General features: G+C 42.5%; 2 protein-coding genes across 2 annotated transcripts in view; both read left to right on the forward strand.

Annotated features, from left to right (window-relative positions):
* The window catches only part of LOC127622726 (protein-methionine sulfoxide oxidase mical3a-like), a 90,881-nt gene extending 66,731 nt beyond the window's left edge, over window positions 1-24,150 (forward strand). Inside the window, exons 21-32 of the mRNA XM_052096778.1 lie at window positions 4,503-4,689; window positions 4,894-4,982; window positions 5,126-5,216; window positions 8,832-9,021; window positions 9,859-10,046; window positions 11,952-12,041; window positions 13,643-13,822; window positions 16,580-16,642; window positions 19,960-20,037; window positions 20,129-20,242; window positions 20,443-20,525; window positions 22,580-24,150. Coding sequence (XP_051952738.1) covers window positions 4,503-4,689; window positions 4,894-4,982; window positions 5,126-5,216; window positions 8,832-9,021; window positions 9,859-10,046; window positions 11,952-12,041; window positions 13,643-13,822; window positions 16,580-16,642; window positions 19,960-20,037; window positions 20,129-20,242; window positions 20,443-20,525; window positions 22,580-23,941 — 2,715 coding nt within the window. The 3' untranslated portion in view covers window positions 23,942-24,150. The remainder of the gene's footprint in view (window positions 1-4,502; window positions 4,690-4,893; window positions 4,983-5,125; window positions 5,217-8,831; window positions 9,022-9,858; window positions 10,047-11,951; window positions 12,042-13,642; window positions 13,823-16,579; window positions 16,643-19,959; window positions 20,038-20,128; window positions 20,243-20,442; window positions 20,526-22,579) is intronic.
* The window catches only part of wu:fb05h10 (protein-methionine sulfoxide oxidase mical3a), a 29,070-nt gene continuing 25,106 nt past the window's right edge, over window positions 23,966-27,929 (forward strand). The window contains 3 exon segments of the mRNA XM_052097276.1: window positions 23,966-24,157; window positions 24,403-24,454; window positions 27,160-27,254. Of these exon segments, the coding sequence (XP_051953236.1) occupies window positions 23,966-24,157; window positions 24,403-24,454; window positions 27,160-27,254 (339 nt within the window).

A 27,929-nucleotide genomic window follows, 5' to 3' on the forward strand; every position in this document is an offset into this window, starting at 1 on the left:
AATATCTCCGATCAGCGGTTCCTTAAAATGCAAGTGGATGGTGACCAGACTTTTGAAGCTCCACAAATCACAGACAGTCATCATAAACGTCATCCATAACTAGTTCATGCTGGCGCTTACTCGCTTAAAGGAATTTGCCCAAATGCTCATGCCTAATAGGACTTCCAGAATCAGACTGTTGCGCTCTTCATGTGCGTAAATGCTATCTTTGGAAACTCTAACCTGAATATTGGATGTTAATGACTCTTGATATTAGAGGTAGACCAATATATGTGTTTTAACGATTAATCGGTGCCGATAGTTGCTTTTTGGACCTATCGGTTATTGCTAAAAGAATCTGTGCCGATTGTTGCCGATTTAATTTTTAGGTTTAGTTTTTATGCCTTATCAATAAACCTCATCTGGTGAAATAGATCTACAAACTCTTCATCTGGTGATTATTTAGGCTATATATAAATAAATAAATAAATATATATATATATATATATATATATATATATATACAGGTCCTTCTCAAAAAATTAGCATATTGTGAAAGTTCATTATTTTCCATAATGTAATGATAAAAATTATATTATGATTCATTGCACACCAACTGAAATATTTCAGGTCTTTTATTGTTTTAATACTGATGATTTTGGCATACAGCTCATGAAAACCCAAAATTCCTATCTCAAAAAATTAGCATATCATGAAAGGGGTCTCTAAACGAGCTATTAACCTAATCATCTGAATCAACTAATTAACTCTAAACACCTGCAAAAGATTCCTGAGGCTTTTAAAAACTCCCAGCCTGTTTCATTACTCAAAACCGCAATCATGGGTAAGACTGCCGACCTGACTGCTGTCCAGAAGGCCATCATTGACACCCTCAAGCAAGAGGGTAAGACACAGAAAGACATTTCTGAACAAATAGGCTGTTCCCAGAGTGCTGTATCAAGGCACCTCAGTGGGAAGTCTGTGGGAAGGAAAAAGTGTGGCAAAAAACGCTGCACAACGAGAAGAGGTGACCGGACCCTGAGGAAGATTGTGGAGAAGGACCGATTCCAGACCTTGGGGACCTCGCGGAAGCAGTGGACTGAGTCTGGAGTAGAAACATCCAGAGCCACCGTGCACAGGCACCAGAAACAGCGGCAGAAGCGCCTGACCTGGGCTACAGAGAAGCAGCACTGGACTGTTGCTCAGTGGTCCAAAGTACTTTTTTCGGATGAAAGCAAATTTTGCATGTCATTCGAAATCAAGGTGCCAGAGTCTGGAGGAAGACTGGGGAGAAGGAAATGCCAAAATGCCTGAAGTCCAGTGTCAAGTACCCACAGTCAGTGATGGTCTGGGGTGCCATGTCAGCTGCTGGTGTTGGTCCACTGTGTTTTATCAAGGGCAGGGTCAATGCAGTTAGCTATCAGGAGATTTTGGAGCACTTCATGCTTCCATCTGCTGAAAAGCTTTATGGAGATGAAGATTTCATTTTTCAGCACCGACCTGGCACCTGCTCACAGTGCCAAAACCACTGGTAAATGGTTACTGACCATGGTATTACTGTGCTCAATTGGCCTGCCAACTCTCCTGACCTGAACCCCATAGAGAATCTGTGGGATATTGTGAAGAGAAAGTTGAGAGACGTAAGACCCAACACTCTGGATGAGCTTAAGGCCGCTATCGAAGCATTCTGGGCCTCCATAACACCTCAGCAGTGCCACAGGCTGATTGCCTCCATGCCACGCCAGCACTGAAGCAGTCATTTCTGCAAAAGGATTCCCGACCAAGTATTGAGTGCATAACTGAACATAATTATTTGAAGGTTGACTTTTTTGTATTAAAAACACTTCTTTTATTGGTCGGATGAAATATGCTAATTTTTTGAGATAGGAGTTTTGGGTTTTCATGAGCTGTATGCCAAAATCATCAGTATTAAAACAATAAAAGACCTGAAATATTTCAATTGGTGTGCAATGAATCTAAAATATATGAAAGTTAAATTTTTATCATTACATTATGGAAAATAATGAACTTTATTTTTTGAGAAGGACCTGTGTGTGTGTGTGTGTGTGTGTGTGTGTGTGTAGATGTGTGTGTAGATAGATATATATATATATATATATATATATATATACACACACACACACACACACACACACACACACACACACACACACACACACACTCACCTAAAGGATTATTAGGAACACATACTAATACTGTGTTTGACCCCTTTCGCCTTCAGAACTGCCTTAATTCTACGTGGCATTGATTCAACAAGGTGCTGAAAGCATTCTTTAGAAATGTTGGCCCATATTGATAGGATAGCATCTTGCAGTTGATGGAGATTTGTGGGATGCACATCCAGGGCACGAAGCTCCCGTTCCACCACATCCCAAAGATGCTCTATTGGGTTGAGATCTGGTGACTGTGGGGGCCATTTTAGTACAGTGAACTCATTGTCATGTTCAAGAAACCAATTTGAAATGATTCGAGCTTTGTGACATGGTGCATTATCCTGCTGGAAGTAGCCATCAGAGGATGGGTACATGGTGGCCATAAAGGGATGGACATGGTCAGAAACAATGCTCAGGTAGGGCGTGGCATTTAAACGATGCCCAATTGGCACTAAGGGGCCTAAAGTGTGCCAAGAAAACATCCCCCACACCATTACACCACCACCACCAGCCTGCACAGTGGTAACAAGGCATGATGGATCCATGTTCTCATTCTGTTTACGCCAAATTCTGACTCTACCATCTGAATGTCTCAACAGAAATCGAGACTCATCAGACCAGGCAACATTTTTCCAGTCTTCAACTGTCCAATTTTGGTGAGCTCTTGCAAATTGTAGCCTCTTTTTCCTATTTGTAGTGGAGATGAGTGGTACCCGGTGGGGTCTTCTGCTGTTGTAGCCCATCCGTCTCAAGGTTGTGGGTGTTGTGGCTTCACAAATGCTTTGCTGCATACCTCGGTTGTAACGAGTGGTTATTTCAGGCAAAGTTGCTCTTCTATCAGCTTGAATCAGTCGGCCCATTCTCCTCTGACCTCTAGCATCAACAAGGCATTTTCAGCCCACAGGACTGCCGCATACTGGATGTTTTTCCCTTTTCACACCATTCTTTGTAAACCCTAGAAATGGTTGTGCGTGAAAATCCCAGTAACTGAGCAGATTGTGAAATACTCAGACCGGCCCGTCTGGCACCAACAACCATGCCACGCTCAAAATGGCTTAAATCACCTTTCTTTCCCATTCTGACATTCAGTTTGGTGTTCAGGAGATTGTCTTGACCAGGACCACACCCCTAAATGCATTGAAGCAACTGCCATGTGATTGGTTGATTAGATAATTGCATTAATGAGAAATTGAACAGGTGTTCCTAATAATCCTTTAGGTGAGTGTATATAAATACTTCTAGAGCATTGTAATGGGGTCAAGTGTCTTTCATTTCAAAATAAGTGTCCCCTGTGTATTTAGGCCTTGTTTAAAGTTAACACATCAAACCTGAATGTTTTGGTTATTATTTGGATTTTGGTTGCACAAAAAACTGCTTTTGGGATTTTATTATCTTAAGAATCTTGTAGACTCGACGTCTGTGTGCATCATTGAAAGGACAGGCTAAGAATTCATATTTTTTTTTTACCATTTTATAAAAAATAAAAAAATACAAATAAATGATGAATCCCTTATCGGCCTTTTCCAACACCTCTGTGATCGTTCCGGCGAAATCCACTATCGGTCGACCTTTACTTAATGTCACCAGGTAATGAATTTGAGTTTGCTTTGAAACGTGGATTGTAACAACATGAGGAACACATTTCAGGAGACAGATGAATATGCATCAGAATGTCACTTTTAGACTTGGGCTAGTAAACAAACGCCTGTCTTCTAAAAATGTGTGTGAAACTTCATTTTGTGTGTTCAACTTGTGCCTTCTCTCATCTACACATCTGATCAACCAAGCATGCCAGAACATCATTTAACTTGTTCCTCTTTTCATTCTTCACTGTCCTGAAACATGTACGGTCTCCCTGTCATCTTTCAACTTGGCTCCATTTCTTTTGTACTGTCATTTGTCTTCCCTCGTCCATTCTTTTGTCTGTTCACTATCTGTAGCATTATGTGAAGATGTGCACAGGGGGCATGAGCTCACTGGCTGAGCAAATAGCCAATCAGCTTCAGGCTCAGGATGACCCCAGGCATCATCTTGAGAAAAGGGATTGGGTAAGAATTATGGGTGCTGTAGGTTTGGCATATAGCGCATAGTGCAAACTGCATAGCACATTTCCCCCGTTTACCAACTAGTGCACAGAACTTGACTGCTTTACTACAGTATGCACGCTACTGTCAAAACGGTTAATCCAGACTGCAAGCTAGTGTTTATTACTCACATCTGCTGTTGAACCTTCAACTCCTAGAAGCATCAGATAGATGTCACCCCAAATGATGCCCTGTCCGTTTGGGTGCCTCGTGTTTTTACAGGAAAGGTCCTGATCTAACATGTCTCATCTCTATGTCTGCGCAGGGTTCCTTGCGTAAGGTGTTTCCCCAGAACATCGGTGGCAGTGATGTGTGTTTCTTCTGTCGGAAACGGGTCTACGTGATGGAACGTCTCAGCGCAGAGGGAAAGTTCTTCCATCGCAGCTGCTTCAAATGCGACTACTGTGGCACTACCCTCCGTCTGTCCTCGTACGCCTTCGACGTGGAGGATGGTATGAAATACATCTGTGCTTTGTGATCAGTGGGGCCATTTCTTTTGCCAATTATTCTCACTTTGCATAGTAGCAAATATGCACGTTTGGAGGAAATTGACCATTTTAAACACATTTTGCATGATGACATTGCATTTTTTTCCCTCCGCTTTGAACAATGGTGGAACTAATGCTGATGATGTAACTGTGTTTTTGCTCTTGTAGGGAAGTTTTACTGTAAACCGCACTATTGCTACCGACAGTCTGGTCTGGCACAGAGGAAACGGCCTGCGCCAGTTCCAGTAAAACCAAAGGTACCTACCTGATTGTTTACGGGTGTTTCTTCAACTTCAGGAACTCTCATGTCCCCATGGTGGATTTTTTTTTTATATATATATATATATATATCTGTTATAGTAACGTATAGTAAAGAATAAATTTTTTGTTTTGGTCATAGGAGCCCCAGGTGTTGGCCGTAAACCATAATGCAGTGGACACCGCGGGCCAAGCCTTAACTTCCCAAGCCCCTGTGGAGCGCCGTCCCTCAGGTACCCACTTTCCCTCTTTAGGCCCTGTCCTGTACCTCTCTCGAGGAGTAAAGGGCACACTGCACTCGTTGCTCCGGGTGATGTCCTGGACCCGCCACCAGGTGGCACACAATCCCTTTGGTTCCCCTTTCCTGCTCGCCTACTGCCTCTATCTCCTGTCCTGCTTTACTCTAAACATCCTGCTCAGTGTTCTCTAGCATGACCCCTTCCTGTCTCTGAGCTAACCAGGCACTTCCTGTCTGCATCTGCTGTGACTTCCTGTGACCTTGTGCTTGTCAAATGGCACAAATGATTAACTCTTTGTAAACCGTTTGGCTGTATGGGTGCATCCAAATCCGGTTTCTTTGGATCCAGTAAACCATCCAGACAAAGAAGTGGCAATTAAGTGTGTTAATGATTTATTTAAATAATTGTGACAATGCTCTTAAACATGTGATATGGCTCAAACAGAGACACAGATGTCTAAGTAACTTCAATGCTATTTATTAAGTAACTTGACCCTTTTTGCCTGCATGTGTTGTGTACATGTAATGAATATTTGATTGTTTATTTATTGCCTGTTTTTCCCTTTAGCTAAAACCTCTCCTTTCTCTCTGCTGGGTCGATGTGTGATGATGCCTTTTGTGATTCTGATCTGTGCACCTTTTGTGATGTAGTGCTTGTGATTGGTCGACTCTGTAAGCTTTACCTTTCCCCTCTCCTATCAGAGCAGGTTATTGCTGATCTAGTGCCTGTGATTGGTCTACATCTATCTTTGCATCTCCTAATTCTCCTCTGCATATTAACCCTGCTGCTTGTGGCATCTGTCACGTGTTCATCACAGAGAATGATTGACAGTGCGAAGCTATCGGGTTAATGCCAATGTAAAATGTGTGCTTGATTATGTAAAGCAGTTTAACAAAAGTTGTATTATATGAAGATATACCTAAGATATACCTATAGCACCTCCCTGTATGACACAAACGTCTCTGTCATATTTCACCCAAAGTCATGAGATGAAAAGACATTGACAGATTACAGTAAATTAGAGATAACGGTTGGTGGGTTCTTAAAGGAATATTCCGGGTTCAAGTTAAGCTCAATCGACAGCATTTGTGGTATAATGTTGATTACAGCAAAAATGTATTTTGAATTTAATAAAAAAAGCACAAATCTCTACCACTACTGGAGTTGCGAGTTTGAATCCTGGGTGTGCTGAGTGACTCCAGTCAGGTCTCCTTAGCAACCAAATTGGCCCGGTTGCTAGGGAGGGTAGAGTCACATGGGGTAACCTCCTCGTGGTCGCTATAATGTGGTTCTCGCTCTCAGTGGGGCGTGTGGTGAGTTGTGCGTGGATGCCGCGGAGAATAGCGTGAAGCATCCACATGCGCTACGTCTCCATGGTTACACGCTCAAGTCACGTGATGAGATGCGCAGATTGACTGTCTCAGATGTGGAGGCAACTGAGATTCATCCTCCACCACCCGGATTGAGGCGAGTCACTACGCCACCACGAGGACTTAGAGCACATTGGGAATTGGGCGTGCCAAATTGGGGACCTTGTACCGTGCCCAAGCTCGATTATCCCCCACTCCCTCGCTGGCCTACACTCACATTGCACTTTACGTCTGGGCCTGAGCATGTGTACGTCATTACGATGTGACTCTTTGTTTTGAAGAAAACGTGAAGAAAAGCGCACTCACTGGGCACAATGGAGTCCATCATCGTAACGTTACTTTGTGGTTTATTTTGAGTCGTTTGGGGCATGGTGACACACGGCCCTCTCACATGCCTAATTGTCGACAGCATCGTTCCACTGGAATTGAACCTTTTGGTCCAAGCTGAATGAGTGCAATCTGTATCTTCAGATACTGAACCTACATTTATTTTCAGCTCGTCACAATGGCTCGATGGTTCTTTAGTTTCCACAAGCACGAAAGTAGATTTGCGAATTTGACCAAATATATCATAGTTCTTGTATGTTGTATCCAGTTGTTCCTGTATACTCTCCGTCTGCCCAAATCTCCAGTAAACACTGCACCTGTGCCATAGACCAAAGTGATCCCTTTGCCCAGTTGTATCATTGGCAATCACACTAGATGCATACCATGTCTGACCCAACTGAACCATGCCCGAGCCCACCATCATGCACGGGCACGGTATGGAGCGACCATACTAGTCAAATGAACTGGACTTTGGTGGTCAAACGTGCTCGGGCACAGTATAGATTCTCTCTGTCTCGCTCAAACGAACGTGTATTTATGACATGTATCCATGTATTGAAACAGCGAGTGCTTCAAAATGAAAACGTGGAAATCCCGGGCATTTAAGGCGATTTAGAAATCCCGTTCTGACTTTAAAAAAAAGTCTCTTTCGGGGGTGAGGACATATGGTCACCCTAAACGAGCAGATATTATAGCTTTTCCTACTTGCATTACAACTTTTGGACCATTTTACCGCTTCCTTCGGTGATTGTTGTGCTGCACTTATAGACTGAACGCCGGGGCAGGGCGTCGTGATCTGCGTATATCTTCTCCCTCGTAACGAATGTTATCCGTAACGAGCTAATTAAAGATGTCACTAGAGGGCGAAATGCAACTGTCGTATCCGCAGGTCAGTCATTGATGCTCTGAGAGTTTGGGCATACCAAGATGGCCGCTCGAACACTTCCTGCTGCCTTCAGTGGATATAACTTTACACAGATACGGTTATTAAGTGATTTTATCACAGTAAAGTCACGTTAGCACACTGTTTATGTCTATACTTTTGAAACAGTATTTGAACGTTTACAAATGGACCCCATTGACTTCCATTGAGTCTAAATTATATCAGCATTATTCCACAAATGCTGTCAATTGAGCATACCTCGTTTTGAAACCGTCTTAACCATCTTAAAATAGTTTATATAATGTGTTTATAGAATTAAATGTTTTTTCTAGCATCTCAAGCTTAAGTTGATCGTGGAGTCCGTTGGCGCCAATGGTTTCCACGATCTCCTTTAGGCTACCGATGCTTTCGGGACACAACCACTTCCAACACAATCATGGATTTTATGTTCAATTACATGCACAAATTGGCTTTGGGATTTCCTTAATGGGATAAAGTAAAATGACTCATGCACATGTCCACCTGTTCATTAATATAAAAATATAAATAGATGGTACGTGTTACTGCATTGTTACCTTATAGGATGGGAAAAGGCAAGGTAACCAAATCTTGTATTAATTATGAGGATGTGTTTAAGAGTATTGTACTGAGAACATATTTAAATGTGATATCATGACGGCTACATATTGTTTATGTAAATAAAAAGCTGAGTTATTGCTTTGACTGTGTTTCTTGTTTTTCCACGGCTAAAAACAGAGTAAACGAACAGCCATATGTGCAAACATTTTCACTTTAAAAAGACGATTTAGAGCAAATATGAAGCTGAGGTGGGTGGACATTTGATTCAACCCATTTTAAAAGGGTTTGTGATGTACTTGAGCCTCTGTACTGAGACGTGCTGCTTTAGATTGAACAATGAAGACTTTATTGGGGTCATTGGGGGCATTAGTTGTGCCTAGTCATTTCTTACATTAACGGTGTTGTCTGTTTTTTCCCTGCTGTTTTTCTATTTGCTCATCATGGGGTCAGAGGTGAACGGGGTGGTGGAGCCCAGCGTGGCCAAGCGTCTGAAAGGCACTCCAGAAAGAATCGAGCTGGAGAATTACCGCCTGTCTATGATGAGAGAGGAGGAGCTGGAGGAGGTCCCGGAGGAAACGCTTGCAGAACACAATCTCAGCAGTGTGCAGAACAAAAACACCGATGTGGGGGAGGGATCCAGGTATGTCTTCTCAGGGCTCCAGAAAATGAGCCACTGGCTCCGAAGCACAAACATTTAGGAGCCAAATGGCTGTTTTTAGTCTCCAAATCACATAATTGCTCTATAGATTGATGGTCAGAGTCTTGATAGTAAAGGTGTGTGTGTATATTAGTGGCTCAGTTGGTAGAGCGGGTTGGCCACTAATCGCGGGGTTGGCGGTTCGGTTCCTGTAGTGTCCTTGGGCAAGTTGCTCTAAATGGCATGTTAGCGCCTTTCATGGCAGCTGGGACGGTGTGTGTGTGTGTGAGAGCGTGTGTGTGTGTGAGAGCGTGTGTGTGTGTGTGAGCGTGTGTGTGTGTGTGTGTGAGCGCGTGTGTGTGTGAGAGCGCGCGCGTGTGAGAGCGCGCGCGCGTGAGAGTGTGTGTGTGTGTGTGTGTGAGAGAGAGAAAGAGAGAGTGTGTGAGACGCAGTGTAAAGCACTTTGGTAACCGCTAAGGCTAAAGGTGCTATATAAGTACAGACCATTTAGTGTGTACTCAATGTCCAGGGACGGATTACCAAACGGGCCAATGGGGCCCTTGACTGCCCGCCACCCCCCCCCCCCCCCACCCACTTGAAACCCCTTTTGAACAATGAAACCCCCCCCCCCCCTTTTAAATAATTGGCCCCAGGGCCTTTGCCAAGATGTCCGTCCCTGAAAGACCCAGTTCAAAAGAGTAATTCGTTCAGGAATCGGACCTCATGACTCGCACTGTGTATGTTGAGCTCATCTCAACTGCGGCGTGTGATACAGTCAGTATGAAGAGTATTCGGGGAGAGACAGTTTGTGTTCAGTGTAAATATCTGTCACTCCTGCAGTAGTTCAGAGTCTGATATGGAGGAAGAGGATGAAGAGCCAGAAGAGGCCGGGCCGTCTGATCTGGGTGGAGTGCCCTGGAAGGAAGCTGTGGAGATCCACGCCAAGCTGAGAGGAGGAAGTGACCCAGAGGCAGCAGAAGACGACGAGGAGGAAGATGAAGATGAGGAAGAGTCATCATCAAGTGATGGTAAGCTGTGATTGTGATAATGCGGGTGTCTTCATCATGGCTGTGGGGTTACCTAATGTGAAGGAAGGTTTTCACAAGGAATAATGAGGGCCTGATTGAAGGAAGAATGATGTTTTTATTTTGACCTGCTTGGAAGTCTGTAATGTGGTCTCTATTCCTCTGTCATCTGATATCTGTGTGACGTGTGATTAGATCATGTATGTTTGCCAGTGTTGAGAGTGGTCTCTTATACACAGACAACTTTAAAATGTAATTCTCTTTAAATAAAAGTTTTCTGATGATGCGAGACAAAAGATTTCAAGGCTTCCCCCACAGATATGTAAAAGTGTCGGATGAATCCGTGAGACGTCCATCATTCAGAGGGTTAATTGGTTTGTTATTGGCTTTGTCTGATGTTCATCTTTGGCAAATTAACTCGTTCTTTGTTCTTTTATTAAAAGGTCCTTTGATAACTTTGTGATGAGAGTATCAGGTTAGCATTTAAATTTAAAAACATGTATTTGATAAACTATTGAGTCGGTAAGGAATAATTGCTGTGTTTTAAAGTTGTATTGAGTAACGATATACCGGCTCAATAATTGGGCAGATATTTGCTATCAGAGATGATGACGTCAGCCATTGAAGATCCATATCGGACACGGATTGTTTTTGTAGCTAATTAAGTGAGTTTTATACACAACAAAAGTCCTGAATGTGTTAATACTGTTATTGAATATTCAGGATTGAATCCCTGTCTCTGACTGTTCTGTGTGTTTCATCCTGTTCTGTCAATATCCATCTTTTCCCTGGAACTCATCTCTTGATTCTCTGCTCTGTATTTCCATTGTGTGTTTGTGTGCGTCTGGTGTGTGTTTGTGCGTCTGGTGTGTGTTTGTGCGTCTGGTGTGTGTTTGTGCGTCTGGTGTGTGTTTGTGCGTCTGGTGTGTGTTTGTGCGCGTCTGGTGTGTGTTTGTGCGTCTGGTGTGTGTTTGTGCGTCTGGTGTGTGTTTTGTGTGCGTCTGGTGTGCGTCTGGTGTGCGTGTTTGTGTGCATATGGTGTGCGTTTTGTGTTTGTGCGTGCGTGTTGTGTTGCGTACATGGTTGTGTGCGTGCGTGTTGTGCGTGCGTGTTGTGTGCGTGCGTGCGTGTTGTGTGTGCGTGCGTGTTGTGTGTGCGTGCGTGTTGTGTGTGCGTATGCGGTTGTGGTTGTGTTGTATGCGTGTGTGTGCGCACGCGTGTTGTGTGCATATGCGGTTGTGGTTGTGTTGTATGCGTGTGTACGCACGCGGTTGTGGTTGTGTTGTATGCGTGTGTGTGCGCACGCGTGATGTGTGCATATGTGTTTGTGGTTGTGTTGTATGCGTGTGTGTGCGGTTGTGGTTTTGTTGTATGCGTGTGTGTGTGCACGCGTGTTGTGTGCATATGTGGTTGTGGTTGTGTTGTATGCGTGTGTGCGCGAACGCGGTTGTGGTTATGTTGTATGCGTGTGTGTGTGCACACGTGTTGTGTGCGGTTGTGGTTGTGTTGTATGCGTGTGTGTGCGCACACGGTTGTGTGCATATGTGGTTGTGTTGTATGCGTGTGTGTGCACACGTGTTGTGTGCGGTTGTGGTTTTGTTGTATGCGTGTGTGTGTGCACGCGTGTTGTGTGCATATGTGGTTGTGTTGTATGCGTGTGTGTGCGCACGTGTTGTGTGCGGTTGTGGTTTTGTTGTATGCGTGTGTGCGCGAACGCGGTTGTGGTTATGTTGTATGCGTGTGTGTGTGCACACGTGTTGTGTGCGGTTGTGGTTGTGTTGTATGCGTGTGTGTGCGCACGCGTGTTGTGTGCATATGTGGTTGTGGTTGTGTTGTATGCGTGTGTGTGTTGTGTGCATATGTGGTTGTGTGTGTGTGTTGTGTTGGGGTAACTGTATGGGATGGCAGCAGGAGAGTATTTCCCCTGGCAGAGAGAGATTCAGTCAGGTCTTTGGCTGGAGAATCTCACAGATGAAGAGGATACGGGCACATTTAAAGGTTGTCATGACTGTGGATACACTGATTATAACCCCATCAATGACTGGACCATGCTGTCTTAATCTAACAAACATTGCTTGCGTTTTCCCGCTTTTCCTTTTCCCCTCTCATTCCAGATTTTGGTTGTATATTAGCAGCTCTGCCTTATAGAAGTCAGCATGAAATCTTAATTTACATTCCTGCCGTTTTATGCAGGATTTAAAAAATGTCTTTTGTATTCTTTTATTGTAATGTAATTGCTTCCTTCTCATCTGAAGTCACCGGAGTAGTGCAGACAGGGAACATGTTAACAAGTAGCGATTTAGGCAGTAGTGCTTCTGATTCACAAGCTGTCCATATAGATTCAAATGGGCGTATTTCAATTATAACGTCCATTTTTCTTTTTATATGAATGAAATTTCTCATCTAAATAATTGTACAGGGGACCTTCGTACAAGGTACATTTAAGATGTTAATTTTATAAATTATATTATTAGTTTTACAACAAATTGGTTATTTTAGCTTTTTCTTTGTAAATATAAATCCTTGTGTTCCATAAATATGATGTTTTTAAATATTATTTTATATATATTCATACTATATAAGGGCTGTCAGTCAATTACAATTTTTAATTAAATTAATCGCAAATAATCACAATTTTACTGAGAGAGGCACCCAAATGAAAATAATGAATATAATGCATAATCATTAAAACATTTATAAATATATTATGTAGGGTCTTTAATAAATATACCATATAAAATGCATTATTGTGGCAGATGAATAAAGCATTGATTAGACAATATAAAGTGTCTGAAGAACTCAATGTTTTATTTGTTATATTAAATAGTGATTGACAGCGATCTGTTTTGCATTGAGTTCTCACAGGATGTGTTCTTACGTTGCATGTGCGTTCATTTTAATCGTTGCTTTGTGCATGTGCGTGCCTCAGACGGCCGCGGCTGGAGCGTCTCTCTGGTATTTAGCGTCAGATTCCTGTATTCTGGCTGTACTTTTATGCCTGATTAATTGTTATTTTATATAACTAATCGCTCTAAATGAACACGTTAAATTGACAGCCTTTATTTACATTCTGGTATTCAAAGTCCACCAATTTATTTCTTTTTTAAAAAAATTTTTGTGTGCATAAAATCGGGTCCTGATCTACTTTTTCCCCCTTGTTGAATATTCGTGTAATATGCATCACATGACGATATTAAACCGGTCGTGAGTGCCGTTTCATGTTGACTTTATGACCATGCTGCATGTTATTTTGGTGCTTGTTAATCATTTTAAATGATAAAATCATCGATGCATTATCCAAGATGCCCCTGCATGCTGTTACTATTTCTGAAGGATTCACTGACTTTATATCCTAAACTGTCCTGTTCTCTATTCTTTCTTTCTTCACTTTTTCTGGCTGCTCAATCGGACCCTCTGCTCACATTGCTGCCTGTGGGGGACATTTCCGTGCCTGGATCCTTTTTTCCCTTTTTGGACAAATTGCATATTCTGTCACCAATTTGCTATTGGGCTTGGCAATTTATCTATTTCTACCATTTAATCCTACACAATGACATGGACTTTCCTCCTTTTTGACCACCCATGCAATGCCACTGCAGCCAGAAACCTGCAGATCCAGCAATCCATACAGCCGGTGGACCCTCTGGACATTCAGATGGACAGCCACTGGACGCCAGTACAGACTGAAGGGATGAAGGACAGCTCCGTGTCACCCTCGGGGTCTCAGCCCTCGCTGAACACCCAGCTCACTCAGCCCACCTCCTCCACAGGTAACCCAGGTGTGTGGAGTCACGCCTGGGCCCTGCTGCTCCTTTCGTGGGGGGGATCGTGTGTGTGTGTGTGTGTGTGTGTGTGTGTGTGTGATTGCTTGTTAATGTAAATGAGTCGTTCTCTCACTTTCCTCATGCATGTGTTCTCCTTAAAATGTCCTAATACCACGCATCATAAAACCGAGTAGAGCTGTCGTTCACAAGCACGCCAGAGAGCACAAAGAGTGATTAAAACTTGTATGATATTATGCATAAAATAAATGATGCGTAGTGGCAATTATGACAGCAATGCAGCTTCCAGCACCTTATTATTGTCTGCATTTAGGACAGCCCCGGTGTAATGGCTTATGCTTAAATGCTTGGAATCAGTTTTGTAGACAAATGTAAACTGTGCCTGTTTCTAACTTGCTGTACAAAAGTTACATTTTGTTTAATTTTGTCAATAATAATATGAACATAAATCATCTAAATCATCTCTTAAACATGCAGAATGTGCACCTGACAACACCGCTGGATATCTTCCAGCTTATAACACTCTTCTCCATCATTTGATGATTATTTGATTATTTACTGCTCATGTGATCAGTTGGAAATGTTCATAAACGTCTCTTAAATCAAATTAGTTTTACCACCTTTGTTCATTTGCCGGTAATTGCAATATAAATTGTGTCAGGCAAATTTGGTGCATGTAGCGAAATCTATAATGAGCCTTATTTATATAGAAATGAGGCGTGTTAGCATGGAAAGGAATAAGGATTTAAAGTACTCAAGATGCAATTCCAGTGCTGGTTGCTAAAATAGATTGTGGGCTGTTAGTGAATTTGACACTGAAATACCACGTGCAACTGTTTTAGTGACTCTGCCCCAAAAATTAAAACGATCCCATAATTTACTCGCCCTCAAGCCATCCTAGGTGTATATGACTTTCTTCTTTCAAACAAACACAATCGGAGTTATATTAAAAATATCCTGACTCTTCCCAGCTTTATAATGGGAGTGAATGGTACCTTAGATTTTGAAGCCCAATAAAACTCATCCATCCATCATAAAAGTAATCCATACGGCTCCAGGGGGTTAATAAAGGCCTTCTGAAGCGATGCGTTTAAGTTAAATATCCATATTTATAACTTTATAATCACTGGCTTCTGGTAACGGCCGTCCGCGCATTCATGAGAGAGTCGAGTTCCGGCATAAGCTGTGGTGAGAAGTGACGAATTTGGAAGCGTGCGTTGTTTACAGCAAAGGAAAACGCTGAAAAGAAGTGAGTTGTTTTAGCTATACTGTAGATTTGTATTAGTCTTAAAATGGTGTGTTCATGCGTTATCCAGTCGTTCCAATCGTCCATTCATGTCAGCAAACACTCTCAGCCTCTGTTGGCATTTTCTGCATGAGCACCAGCACGTCTCCCGAACTCTCCGTCGACCAGATTCTTCTGTTTGTGCCTCTACTGCAGCTCCTCCATCTCCCGGAGTTCCTGCTCGGTGTTCAAACAAATACAGCTCAATCTCCTCTTCAATTATATCTAAATCCTCCGACATTTCACTTTAAATATCCTCGTTGTTGTCTTCTAATTCGTGACTGGCGTTTTGTTTGGCTTTGCTTTATCCTCTGCGCTTCCACGTTCGTCACTTCTCACCATTTATAAATTCTCAGTTATAAATATGGATATATTTCTTACACAAACGCATCGCTTCACTTCAGAGGGCCTTTATTAAACCCCTGGAGCCGTATGGATTACTTTTTTGATGGATGGATTACTTTTTTTGGGCTTCAAAATCTAAGGTACCATTCACTCCCATTATAAAGCTGGGAAGAGTCAGGATATTTTTTTATATAACTCCGATTGTTTTTGTCTGAAAGAAATGAAATATTTATTTAATCATATTTTTTCTCAAGGATAAGCAGACATTGATGCCTGCTTTAATACACCTGCTCTGGTTATCACGGTCACCTGTAGAGCGCAACAGTGCCCGCCCATTTTTCAGACGTATTTGTTCCGGAAGTATTTTTACTAATCATCTTTAAAAAGTTGAACGTTTATGTTGTGCTTTTTGGACACTACACTCAAAGCGCTTTACATACATGAACAGAGGAATCTCCTCAACCGCCACCAGTGTGCAGCATCCACCTGGATTATGGGATGGCAGCCATACTGCACCAGTGCACCCACCACACTAATAACTTCTCAGTTATAAATATGGATATATTTCTTACACAAACGCATCGCTTCAGAAGGCCTTTATTAACCCCCTGGAGCCGTATGGATTACTTTTTTGATGGATGGATGAGTTTTATTGGGCTTCAAAATCTAAGGTACCATTCACTCCCATTATAAAGCTGGGAAGAGCAGGATATTTTTAATATAACTCCGATTGTGTTTGTTTGAAAGAAGGAAGTCATATACACCTAGGATGGCTTGAGGGTGAATAAATAATGGGATAATTTTCATTTTTGGGTGAACTAACCCTTTAATGACACAGCAATGAATAATCTGAAGAGAATAGATTGATACTGTACCTCACCATATTGCACTTTCAGTTCTGTGTGTGTCATGCTATTTATTGTTTGGCATTATTTTGACCCTTTGTTTGCCTGTTAATTGATGTCTCAATCTACATTTTATCTTTAGGTGTTACTTTTTGGAGTCACCATTCTGTGATTTCTTTTGTTCATCTTTTTTCTTATTCATTCATGTTTTTATTTTGTGGTGTTTTATGCATTCTATGTATCTGTTCCCATTCTCATTTCCCATTGGTTTAATTGTAGCCCCCTCCCACAAGTCCATGCGTCACGAGACTGTCAGAGCCTGGTTGGATTCCATGTCTGGAGGTAGTGAAGAAAATCAGTCCAGAAACCTTTTTTCAGTGCTAACACACATAATCCGTGCATGGCGAGGTTATTCAACACTTATAGCACCACTGCAGTCATGCACCGACTGCATGTTGAAGCTTGTTTACTTATTAAAGGCTGTGCATTGTCATGAGAAAACTCTTTAAAAAGAAAGAACTGCATTTGAAGTTTATGGTCCCCTGATACTGGATGTAGCGTGTCTGCCGGGGGTCGGTGATTGCATTTTGGAGTCACTTTTGATGGCATTGCATGGCACTTTGTGTGTAGATGGCTGGTGTACAGAGAGGACAGGCCCAAAAAGAGCTAAAAACATCTCTAAGGGTCTTCATGGTTCAGAGAGCGGACACACAGAAAGCTTTCCGCAGTAAACATTTCACTGCCAGTGCATGTCAACAATAGACCTAAAAAGAGTTATTGAAGCTGGACAAAATCTCTCAAGGGTCCAAACATTTGTGGTGCGTGGAATGGGGTATCACCGCTCAGTCTGCCTCTTTATTTGGACTATTCATGGACGTTTCTTTGTGCGCACCCCAGCCTTTCCTCATCTGCTGCTTTTGAGCCTTATCCATTTGACTGTGTAAATGGATATTTGCTTGTTTAACAACTAACACTTTACTTTTACTTTGGCCACATACACACTGCAGCTAAACACGGTTGTCAGTCCTCTTGAGTGCATATTCCTGCTCTGTACCCACACGCCTTTTGGGTTATTTTACAGGAGTGAGAACCACGTTCTACCATGTATGTGTAGTGTATACAAAAACAAACAGAATTGGTTTTTAATGCATATGAAATAAGCAGCAGCCACTTATCAAGGATAAGCTAACATCGATGCCTCTGAAGACGGGAGTTTCTGAACAATAGCCAGGCAATAATACACCTGCTCTGGTTATCACGGTCACCTGTGGAGCGCAACAGTGCACGCCCACTTTTCAGACGTCTTTGTTCCCGGAAGTATTTTTACTAATCATCTTTAAAAAGTTGAACGTTTATGTTGCGCGTTTCGGACATTACACTCAAAGCGCTTTACATACATGAACGGAGGAATCTCCTCAACCGCCACCAGTGTGCAGCATCCACCTGGATTATGGGATGGCAGCCACACTGCACCAGTACACCCACAAAACACCAGCTATTGGTGGAGAGAACAGTTATAGAGCCAATTAAGGGACGGGGATTATTAGAAGGCCATGATTGAGAAGGGCCAATGGGGGGAATTCGGACAGGACACCAGAGTTACACCCCTACTCTTTACGACAAGTGCCCTGAGATTTTAAATGACCACAGAGAGTCAGGACCTCGGTTTAACGTCTCGTCCGATTGACGGTTGTAAGCCATGAACCAAACCAACAAGCTCAGAGGTGAATCAAAACATTATAAAGATTTTCAAGGTTCCCACGTATCCTCAAACCTGGAATTTTACAATGCAGTTGTAAAGACAAAGTAGTAAGAAAAATACCTAAATGTCCTGGAAAATATTTTATTATAATTGAACCGTTTGACTAACAAGGTAATTGAGTCTATAAAAACATGGTAACGATCGGGACTCTGAATAGGAGTCAAATACACATTCGTATTGTTTTGTCACTGCCGACGGCTGTGCATTGTGAAACACAACTTCTAGAACTTTCCAGTAATATAAATAGTAGTATAAATACAGGGGGCTTTAGCCCACCAGATCAGTTTAGTTCCAGCTGTCTAAGGGGACACGTATCAAGACCTTGCTGGACGCTTTCATGTATGATGAGTATGGCTGAGGTCATAGGAGACTTCAGAATGGTGGCATTCATGATCTGCCTCAAAGGCGGTTTTACCAAGATTCACTGCTATCTTTGCCTTTGGGACAGCAGGGACACCAAAGCGCAATATCACAGGCGGGACTGGCCACAGCGGACCGAGTTATCTGTGGGGAGGAACAACGTCAAGTGGGAGCCACTGTTGGACCCCCGGACGTTGCTGATGCCACCACTGCACATCAAATTGGGCCTTAAGAAACAATTTGTCAGAGCTCTAGATATGAAGTCGGCAGCTTTCAAGTACCTTCAAGACTTCTTCCCTAAGCTGTCTGAGGTCAAAGTTCAAAGCTGGTGTCTTCGTAGGACCACAGATAATGAAGATCCTGGAGTGCAATGAATTCCCCAAGAAGCTCAATAGGAAGGAGAAAGTGGCTTGGAACAGATTTGTCGCAGTGATTCTGGGCTACCTGTCAATCACAGGGCCGAAAACTATGTGGGGCTGGTTGAGATTCTGGTGGAGAACTACGGCACAATGGGCTGTAGGACGTCCCTCAAAGTCCATATCCTTGATGCTCATCTTGATAAACTCAAGGAGAACATGTGAGTGTACCCAGAGGAGCACTGCGAGCGCTTGCATCAGGATATACTGGGCTTTGAACGCCGCTACTAAGGACAGTATAATGAGCACATGATGGAGACTACATTTGGGGGCTGATTCGTGAAAGTAATTTACAGTATAACCGTAAAACTACTCATAAAACTTAGACAGAAGAATCGTATGTTAATTAGGAGTCATATGTTGTTTTTTTCTGACTATGTGAATGAAAACACACACATTTGCCGTTTTCTCATTGGAACATGTTACATTTTAAAATATCTCTGTCCTGACACAAAAACAAATATTGTTACGTAGTGAAATCACACTTGACCATGTAACAAACTGCTTATCTGGTGGTAAGAACCTACCATCAAAAAACTAAAAACGTCAAAATAAAGCTTATAAATGACTCTTGTTGGACACATAAAATGTCCAGGAACATTGTGCCTTGAAAACCCTGAATTTTGCTTTTATTTGAAGCCAAAAAAGACAAAAGACACCGGTATTTCGCATCTTTTGTGAGGGAAACAATCTGCAGTACAAATCTATGAAGCGTTGTGACTAAAGTACATTTAAGTAATGAAAGAAAATCCACTATGAAACACCATTTAACAACCTCAGAGCTCAATATGTTATTGTCAATAATCAATTCCCCTGTAGAGTAAATGAATGGGGTTTGTGCGTTTGTTGTAGTAGGAAAGAGACTCCTTTATTCTGCACATGGACTGATTGTTTGTGGGATTAACTCTTACAAATAAACAACACTGCAGTGTGTACGTGCCCATTTTACACTCTTTTGTTTGTGAGCTACATGCTTTATACTCTTTCAATGCCTTGTTTCTTTTCTCCACACATACGTTCAGTTTTGAATATGGGAGGTCTATATTCAGATGTGTACTTCAGCTATCTTATGTTTGTATAGTCTCATATTATGTGCCTTTATTCTCCTTCTGTGACCCCAGAGCCCTGTGAACAGGAGGATGACCCCGAAGCAAAGGCAGACGGTCCTGACACAGAGCCAGACTCTGAACTAGATCAAGGTTTGTCAATGCACTGGTCAAATAATGTTTAATGGTAAATATAATCAGGTCTCAGAACTGTGTCCCAGTGTTCTGTTTTGTGATGTCACAGAGGACATTCCCTCTGACGCTGAGGCTGAAGCTCGTACACACGGTGTAGATGAAGCGGGGACACTTCCTGTGGATAACGGCAAACCAGAGAGCCAAGGACAAGTTTCCATAACTGGTAATCCTAACCCAATCACAATCAGGAACTCATGCCTTTTATGTTTTGACTGATGATTGAAAGTGTTCATGCACTTGCTTGAGTTGCATTTGTGAACAAATTACATTGATCATTATTCTGGCTTTGATGATTGAAAGCTTTGCACAAGTTCTTTTTTTCTATCCATCAATATTTGAGTCCATTTTATGTCGTCCCCACAGAGAAAACATCTGCAGCTTCAAGGGAACTGATTGTTGATGTTGTGCCGTTTCCAATCCAAAAACCTGCTTTACCCATTGAGGAGGTAATAATGGATTACAAGATTTAAATGCAGGACTCTCACGGTCATGGATAACCTGGAAAAATCTGAGAATTGTACAATGTCCAAGCCTGAAAAAGTCACGGAAGTTAATACAGCCTTAAAAATCAGGGAATATTTATTTTTCTAGCTTTGTTCTGTTCTAAATGACTTTCCTGGTTAATAGTGCTCTTGTGTAGAGGAAAACTTGCTGGCACGCTATCGTGATGCCTGATTTCTGAGTGAATCGCTCTTTTGAGCCGGTTCTTTTCCGTGCATTGGCTTATTTTTGCAAATCTGAAATTACTTGCTTCATAACACATTTGGCTGCAGTTTTCAAGAGAAATGTCCAGCGGGGGGCGCCAAAACTGAGCTTGAGTTTGTCATAATCAGACGAGGTTAAGGTGAATTTTAGATGGACTTTTTAATGAGTAAAACTCACATCCGTAACCCTAACCAATAATATCCGAAAAAATAAATGAGTTTAACAAATCCTCACCCTTATCCGACACCTATCCCTTACCGGTAGTGTTTTAAAATGCAAATTTGAAAAGCACATTTTCTGAAGCAACCACGTCATTTCGTGTCACTTCTATGGTGCTTTCACTTTTGTGCATCTTTGTCTGGACTCGACTGCGGTTGAGTTATCAGTTAAGCAAGTTATTTATAGTGGAATAAGTTTGTATATATCAGGGTGTTTCCTGGCTCAAAATGAGGCTGAGGTGGCACCATACAGATAAAAAAAAAGTGACGTTAAGAACACGTAAACGTTGGCTTTGCGTAAATACATTACCAATGACTTGGCAACTGAATACTAGTGTTCATTTTGTCAGCTGATTTTTTTATTTGGACTTAATCCTGTGTCAAATGTCCTGTTTTAGTTTGTATTATATTTAGTCAACCTTATCCTATTTATTTATTTATTTATATCAGACACTCGAGCTGCAGTGCTCCTCTTGTCTCGTGTGTCATCATTATAGTTTTATATGATCTCAAGTTACGTTAAATTACATCAAGCAACTATTCGACAATGGAATTATTTTATTATTATTGCCGAGATTTGTAGTTACAAATGACAATCCAACGAGTGCAACGTTTGTTAGTGTTTTCCATGAAGACACCCACCAGAGTTTTGCAGACAGACAGAGGCGAACTGGCCCCCACAGTGAGTCTGGTTTAGGGTTAGGGTGGGGTTAGTCAGAGGGGAACTGGCCCCCACAGTGAGTCTGGTTTAGGGTTAGGGTGGGGTTAGTCAGAGGGGAACTGGCCCCCACAGTGAGTCTGGTTTAGGGTTAGGGTGGGGTTAGTCAGAGAGGAACTGGCCCCCACAGTGAGTCTGGTTTAGGGTTAGGGTGGGGTTAGTCAGAGGGAACTGGCCCCCACAGTGAGTCTGGTTTAGGGTTAGGGTGGGGTTAGTCAGAGGGAACTGGCCCCCACAGTGAGTCTGGTTTAGGGTTAGGGTGGGGTTAGTCAGAGGGAACTGGCCCCCACAGTGAGTCTGGTTTAGGGTTAGGGTGGGGTTAGTCAGAGGGGAACTGGTTCCCACAGTGAGTCTGGTTTAGGGTTAGGGTGGGGTTGTCAGAGGGGAACTGGCCCCCACAGTGAGTCTGGTTTAGGGTTAGGGTGGGGTTAGTCAGAGGGGAACTGGCCCCCACAGTGAGTCTGGTTTAGGGTTAGGGTGGGGTTAGTCAGAGGGGAACTGGCCCCCACAGTGAGTCTGGTTTAGGGTTAGGGTGGGGTTTGTCTGAGGGGAACTGGCGCCCACAGAGAGTCTGGTTTAGGGTTAGGGTGGGGTTAGCCAGAGGGTTTTGTGTTCCTTGCCGCAGTCGCCTTCGGCTTGCTCACTGGGGTTATTAATACAGTTATTTTATTACGTGTTTAATACATTTTTACAATTTTTATCATATTTCAAGCAAACTACACAATGATGAATAAGACTATAGATATCACAGTTTACATTACAGTGCTATACAAATAAAAATGACTTGTTTGCCCAGTATTTAAAGCAGCAAGAAAAGTTACATTCTGTACAATTCTGTCATACTGTTTTTCCTCTGCAGGTGAAAGAAGCTTCTCCTGTAATATTGGTGAAATCTCCAGGTGCACGGTTCTTCCCAGAGCCCTATTTACCCGATGATGTCAAACCAAACGTTCCCTCACCACAGACTCCTGATGCTAAAAGTCCCCATTCTCTTTTTGCTCAAATTCTTGTGGCTTCCCCAGTCTGCTCCAAACCTGTTCCACACCCAGAAACCGTGTCTCCCGAATCTCCTGTCCAGCCCCAGCCTTGTGCCTGTTCTCCAACAGGTAATCCTTTGTCTCCAATCTGTGCCCAGTCACAACCCTACCATGAGCCACCCTCGCCCCTTTCCTCAAGCTCCCCAGTCAGGACTCAGCCAATCCCAGCCATCACATCCACTCCTTTAGCCAAACCTGCTTCTGAGAAGACAACCGAGGAACCCTTTTCTGCCCCGAAAGAATTAGACGCAACTCCTACCAAGAAAACGGACCTCATCGAGGAGTTCTGGTTGAAGAGCGCTGAGATCCGAAAGAGCTTAGGACTCACTCCTCTCGACAGAAGCCAAACAACAGTAGAGAAGAGCATTGTGAAAGCTTCAACCCCTGAATCACCTTCGCCCAAGTCTTATACCCCAGAGGACTTCTCTGAAGAACAGAAGCCCACATTCACAGGTCGATCAATCATACGGAGGATCAACATTACCTTGGAAGGACAGGTTGTATCTCCAGTGGAACCCAAGAGTGATGGTTTGGAGAAGAAGGACTTGAGCAGCAGTTCAGGATTGGGTCTCAATGGATGCGTGACCACCAGTCAGACGGCAGCTAGTGATAGCTACAACAACTCTGATTCCACCATGCTCACCCCTCCATCCAGCCCTCCTCCACTTCCACCCAATGAGGAGCCGGCTGCCCTCAAGAACAAAAAGCCTCAGGTTTCTTGGGATAACCTCCTGGAAGCAACCGAGGAGCCCAAATCTGAGACTGCACCCATGAAACCGAAGACTCCAGTCAGTCCTCTTCAACCAAAACCAGTGACGGCCCCAGTGCCAGCTCCTCGAACTAACCCACCTGTTGTGATGAGGGTAAAAGAACCAAATAAACCATGCAGGGAAGAAGTGAGGAAGTCTTTTGTGGAGTGCGTCGATGAGATCCCATTTGTTGATGACGTGGAAGAAACGTACGATGACCGCACCCCTGATACAAGTGCTCTGGAAACGTTTTACACACCACTGACAAGCAAGGTCAGCCGGGAAAAAACGCCTTTCCACCTGGCATTGGCAATGGAAAACGGCAAGCCCCACATTCCTGGAGGTGTGTCCCGGACAGCAAAGGCTTCCCAACAGTTTTCTCCAGAAGCCAAGGAAATAGCAGAAGAACGAATTAAAGCACGGAAAAGTCTGTGAAGAGTCGAAGCTCTGAAAGACGCCATGGCCCAGCAGCTCACTAAGATGAAAGAATCGGAGGCTGCCATGGGCTGTGGCAAAAGTTGCCTGGAACGCTACAGAGACAACGGGAAAAACGAAAAGCAATCAAAAGCCCCTAAGGACTCTACTGTAATGGCCTTGGAGTCCAAAAAGCAGCCGGAGGTGCTCCCTGATCGCTTCTTCACCTCTCCGCCAGTACTGACCTTAGACAGTTCTGTCACTTCTTCAGAGAGCTCCACTGGAGGCAAAAGCAAGAAACGCAGCTCACTTTTTTTCTCCACGTAAGAACAAAAAGGAAAAGAAAGCCAAAAATGAAAGTAGGCTCTCTGGCACTGAAGTGACACCACCCAAGAACAAGTCTTTGTGGAAGGCGGTCTTTTCTGGGTACAAGAAAGACAAAAGAAGAAAGATGACAAGTCGTATCCAAGCACACCCTCAAGCTCTACAACTGTAGATTCGGGAAGAAAAGAGTGTCTCTGGGCAGGTCCTCAGGTTAGCTGGATATCTGTCATTTGAATAGGAAAGAAATGGAAAAAGGCACTTTTTGTGTTGTTGGAGTGCTTATGGAGTTATAAGTATTAAAGAAATGTTAACGTCCTTTTTGATTCTGGTTCTGAACAAGCTTTCCATTGGGTATCGTTCTTTTAAGGCCCTGTGTGGTCAAATCTCAGAGAAACGATGCTCACGATATGGCTGCATTCGTAAATCTGCCAAGCTCTGGAAAGCATCATTAATGTGCGGAAACTACTGTATTAGCACAGATTTTCCTATTAGGCTATTTTTTTTCTGCCCTAAAAGTGTTTGGTTGTCAGAGACTAAGTCAGAGATCCCAAACTTGGTGGGATGGTCCCAAATCCCCTGCACTACACAGGCACTCACACACTCATCCATCCGACGCTAGGTGGTGCTGTAATTAGCCAGCACATTTGTTTTCGCTAACAACCATTGAAACATATGGGTTACAATCGCAGTTCAGTAGCGTTTCAGCCAGTGTTGGCTGAGTCCTAGTGGTGGCGTAGTGACGCCTCAATCCGGGTGGCGGAGGATGAATCTCAGTGTCCACCACATCTGAGACCGCGCATCTTATCATGTGACATGTTGAGCGCGTTACCGCGGAGACATAGCACATGTGGAGGCGTCACGCTATTCTCCGCGGTATCTATGCACGACTCACCACACGCCCCACTGAGAGCGAGAACCACATTATAGCGACCACGAGGAGGTTACCGCATGTGACTCTACCCTCCCTAGCAACCGGGCCAATTTGGTTGCTAAGGAGACCTGACTGGAATCACTCAGCACGCCCTGGATTCAAACTCACGACTCCAGGTGTGATAGTCAGTGTCAGTACTCGCTGAGATACCCAGACCCCCAATTATAGTTTGTCTTTTGACACTAATGTCCTTTAAAAATTAGTCCGTTTCATCAACTTATATTCATTAAATTTTAGTCAGTTTTACTCTAACGAAAATTATATCTTTTAGTTGATGACGTGCAAAATAGATAACAAAGTGTCGAACTGTAACAGACCAAATATTAATCAAATAGTCAAACATTTAGAAAACAAAATGATCAAAAATGTCTAATGTAAACTCGTATTAAACATACTGTTCCTGAAATAATAATTACATTTTCATTTATTACATTTATCTTTCGTGTGTTTGTTATGGAAACAGCGTGTTTCACAATGCAAGTTTCACAATGTAAATTACGATTATTCTGACTAGCGCGTCATTCAGTATCATTTTTATCTCGTCGTGTTTTCGTCAACGGTATGCTTTAATAAAATTGTCAGCGATGACGTAGACGAGAGGAAAAAGGCGCATCATGACGATAATTAAACAAAGTCAAAGAACCCATCGTCAACGAACGTTTTCATCAGTGATTTCGATTAACACTGGTTTCAGCACTTTGGTGTTTGTACCCATAATGATGCATTTCAGATTCGAGCAGATTTACATGTCTGAAATCCGTACATTAGATATACTGTAGGCATTGCACTAACCGAAGAGCCACATGTGTCACTCTTAATAATAGGGAATTTGGGGTTCTTGGAAATCAAGATATGACGACATTGTTTTTATGTGAATAAATAGTTATATTTCTAATTTGAACATTATACTGGACAAGAATGTGACCCACAATTGGTTTTCAACCATTGAAAATGAGTAAAATTTAAGCAACGAGCCACATTGACAGCCCCATATATCTGGGATTTGTGCATATAGGGCCTTAAAAATGATGATGCAAAAAAGTTTGTTCTGAACCAGAATCAAAAATATTATTAAATTATATTTAATACTTCTGGAGTTATAGGCACTCCAACTTTGGATAAACAACCCCAAAAAAGTGTTTTTTCCCATATTTGGACTCTCACTATTGGCATAATGCAACAGATTGGGCTCAAGTTAACTGATTATAGTAATAGATCTACTTATCTCGATGTAAACATACAATAATAATGATGATGAAACCTTTCTAAGGTCATTTTTGTACATGTAGTTTTGCTCCAAAATCATAGGTGAAAATTATCATTTTAGCCCCTCTACAAAAGCATGAATTACTCAGTCAATATTGATCCATGGCATGAAATATTGGGGCTTTTATCATTATTCGGGTTTATCTTTTTAGTATTTTTTTCTCTGAAATTTGGTTGATTTGACATTTGGTTGAAAGACTTATTTTTCTTTCATTCTTGTGGAGCACAATAGGAGTTATATACTGTTTACCAGAATGTCCAAGCTGCTTTTTCCCATCCAATGCAAGTGAATTGTGACCTGGCTGTCAAGCAAGATTTTCAATGCACTATTTTAAGTGAACCAAAAAAAACCTAAACTTCAGTCTGTTCCTCACACAAAGCATCATATGTTTTTTGAGGACTTGGAATATACTGCACGTGTCATATGGTCACTTAACACTTTAATTTAGCTATTTTGACCTCTTTGACGCTTGACAGTCCCTGGTCCCCAATCGCTGTCATTGTATGGAAAAGAGCTAAACTGCTCATTTGGTGTTTCCCAGAATAAAAGAGAGTCATACAGGTTTGAAACGATACGAGGGCGAGTACCTGATGAATTAAATATCTGGTGAACTGTCCCTTTAAACTCTAGGTATGACGTTTAAATATTGCACAATGCCACTGGGTGTAATGTCTTGTTGAATTATCGCTCAACTGATGATTATATTCACTCATGTAGATTTACGTCTGCGAAGAAATCTCAGCTTTTCCGAGGACTCTGACCTCTCCTGTGATGATGTTCTGGAAAGATCTTCTCAGAAGTCCAAGGCTGATGTAAGTGAATGTAATATTTAGAGAGCTGCTTTATTTTTATTTTATTTTTTTCTCCAATCGTAATGAAGTCTTCTGCTCTTCCCAGCGTCATGTGGACTTGTTTGACTTGGTGTCAGATTTAAGAAAAGATGCAATGAAAGAGGAGAGAGACAAAGAAAGGGAAAAGGACAGGGCGAGGGAAAAGGAGAGCGTTACGGAGAAAGGAAATGAAAGAGAGAGGGAGAATGAAAGAAGAGTTAAAGAAAAGAGGATAAAAGGAAAAGGGGAGGAGGTATTTCAATGCACAGCAGGAATGTATGAAATTACCTCATTTCAGTCACAGCTTGAATGTAACCGCATGCAGACAAAACAGAAAATGGTACAGTATGACAAGACATTGTACACGCTGTTGCATTCAAAAGCTGTAAGAAATGAAGGATCTTCAGTCCTGCTGTGATTGATTGGAGGTGCATAGAGAGAATGGAGCCAGATGCAAAAACATAAGCCATCTTAATGAAATCTTCCTTTCATTTACTGATCATGCTTTCTTGACGAGCATCTGGCTCTCTGAAGAAGTCTAGTAGTGGATGTAGCTATATCAGGGGTCTGGAACCGATGGCTCATGAGCCACAAGTTGCTCTGTTAAAAATCAAGTGGCTCACCGGGTGTCTCATGAACACGTGATCGTTTAAAACT

Source organism: Xyrauchen texanus, chromosome 29, assembly GCF_025860055.1.
Source record: "Xyrauchen texanus isolate HMW12.3.18 chromosome 29, RBS_HiC_50CHRs, whole genome shotgun sequence".
NCBI classification, from domain to species: domain Eukaryota; kingdom Metazoa; phylum Chordata; class Actinopteri; order Cypriniformes; family Catostomidae; genus Xyrauchen; species Xyrauchen texanus.